We start from the raw sequence: 1,543 nt of genomic DNA, 5'->3' as shown, positions 1-1,543 counted from the left end.
GGGCGCCGCGAGGTGCGTCGCCGCCCGAGTCGCCAGTCTCGCGAGAGGCGAGAGGCGTCATCCAGTCCTGATGATGACTGGTCGTCTTGTTCAGTTTATTTGGAGACTCGAGTCCCCAGTTAACAGTCACCATGATTGCTGCCTTGCTGGTGATACAGGTTTCAGCAGCCAACGTGTCAAGGTCGAAATCTTTCACACCAGTACTCTGGCCTCTTGATTCTTTAATCCATTTCCATTCAGTGATCAATGCATAGATGACACTTGGAAACACAAAATCTGGCTGTACGATGTGCCCATCATCTAAGCTGTTGTTATTCGGTTATTCCGTGTTGTTCTTGAGCGATCCGAGCTTGCAATAAAGCTAGCACAGTAGGCTCCTATCAGCTAGCCCACGGAGGGCACGTCAACGACGGTGTCGACGAAGATGCGGACGCGGTTGGCCTTCAAGTCAGCGTCCACCGGCCTGCCGACCGGCACCACCTCGACGTCGGCGTTGGGCTTCTGGCTGCGGATCTTCTTCAGGGCCTCCTCGGCGCTCATCCCTACCACCTCCGGCCACGAGCTCTTGTGGCCGGCAGGCTCCAGCTCCGCCTGCACTCAGCAGCTCCGCCATCAACGACCCATTCATCAGCATGACAACAGATACACACACACACTGGCTGTAGATAAAGGAGAAGCCCAGGGCGGACCGACCGTCGGAGTCTTGGCGACGGTGTCGACGAAGAGCCGGACGCGGTCGGGCACGAGGTCCATGGAAGCCGGCTCGTCGGACCACATGACCTCGATGTCGGCGTCCGGCATGTCTTTCTTGATGACCTTCGCTGCCTCCTCCGCGAGCATGCCCACCACCTCCGGCCATCTGATCCTGTTCTTGCCGCCGGTGATGCTGCCGCCACTCGCACCGGCGATGGAGCTCATGTTCGATGACCAATCTGTAAACCGGCTTGGTGGTGAGTAGTGCGTGATGACAGCGAGACATGGAGAACTAACCAGGTGGATCCATTCTTATATGAGTAAAGCTGGTAGCATGATGTGGCTGGGAACTTGCTTGCTTGTGACTGATCTACCCCCGTGGATAGGTGGAGCACGCCCTGGGCATGTGTGCAAATAAACTACAAAACAATTGCCAGGCAGTAGAGAGCGTGTAAGAGGGCAGTTGGGCTTGGGCCTCTGGCCCTATTTGGTTTAGTAGCACAAGCTATTGTAGACAACTTTGACTATTAATTAGGGATATTAAGTAGGTAAAGACTTCGCGACGGCCAGCCGTATTTTTTTGTTTCGCTACGGCCGGCACTATCTGCCATCCATACACGATAGGGGATCATCCTACCGTCAGTTCTGCACTGCAGCACAGGCTTATCATCACCACCGACGGTGTTCCCCATCTCTCTCGCACTCCTCTCTCTCTATCTCACATCAGAAAATGGAAGGAGGCCGTGGAGGTGGGATCTCCCGCCGCTGGCGCATGCCATGACCCCCCGTGAGGGAGCGGCGCAGCGTCCCCCGGTGAGCGGCGGCGCCCCATCCCCCGACGAGTGGCGGC

At 56.7% G+C, this 1,543-nt stretch overlaps 1 protein-coding gene across 1 annotated transcript; it reads right to left on the bottom strand.

Annotated features, from left to right (window-relative positions):
• Positions 1-213: 213 nt before the first annotated feature.
• Positions 214-960, bottom strand: LOC120711400 (subtilisin-chymotrypsin inhibitor CI-1A-like). The gene is made up of 2 exons (XM_039996903.1): positions 694-960; positions 214-591 (listed from the first exon to the last, which is right to left on the bottom strand). Exons 1-2 carry the CDS (start codon positions 916-918, stop codon positions 385-387), a joined length of 432 nt encoding a protein of 143 aa, XP_039852837.1. The 5' UTR covers positions 919-960; the 3' UTR covers positions 214-384.
• Positions 961-1,543: the final 583 nt, after the last annotated feature.

The sequence above is a fragment of the Panicum virgatum genome, chromosome 6K, assembly GCF_016808335.1.
Source record: "Panicum virgatum strain AP13 chromosome 6K, P.virgatum_v5, whole genome shotgun sequence".
Classification (NCBI taxonomy): Eukaryota; Viridiplantae; Streptophyta; class Magnoliopsida; order Poales; family Poaceae; genus Panicum; species Panicum virgatum.
This window is presented reverse-complemented; position numbering and strand designations above follow the sequence as displayed.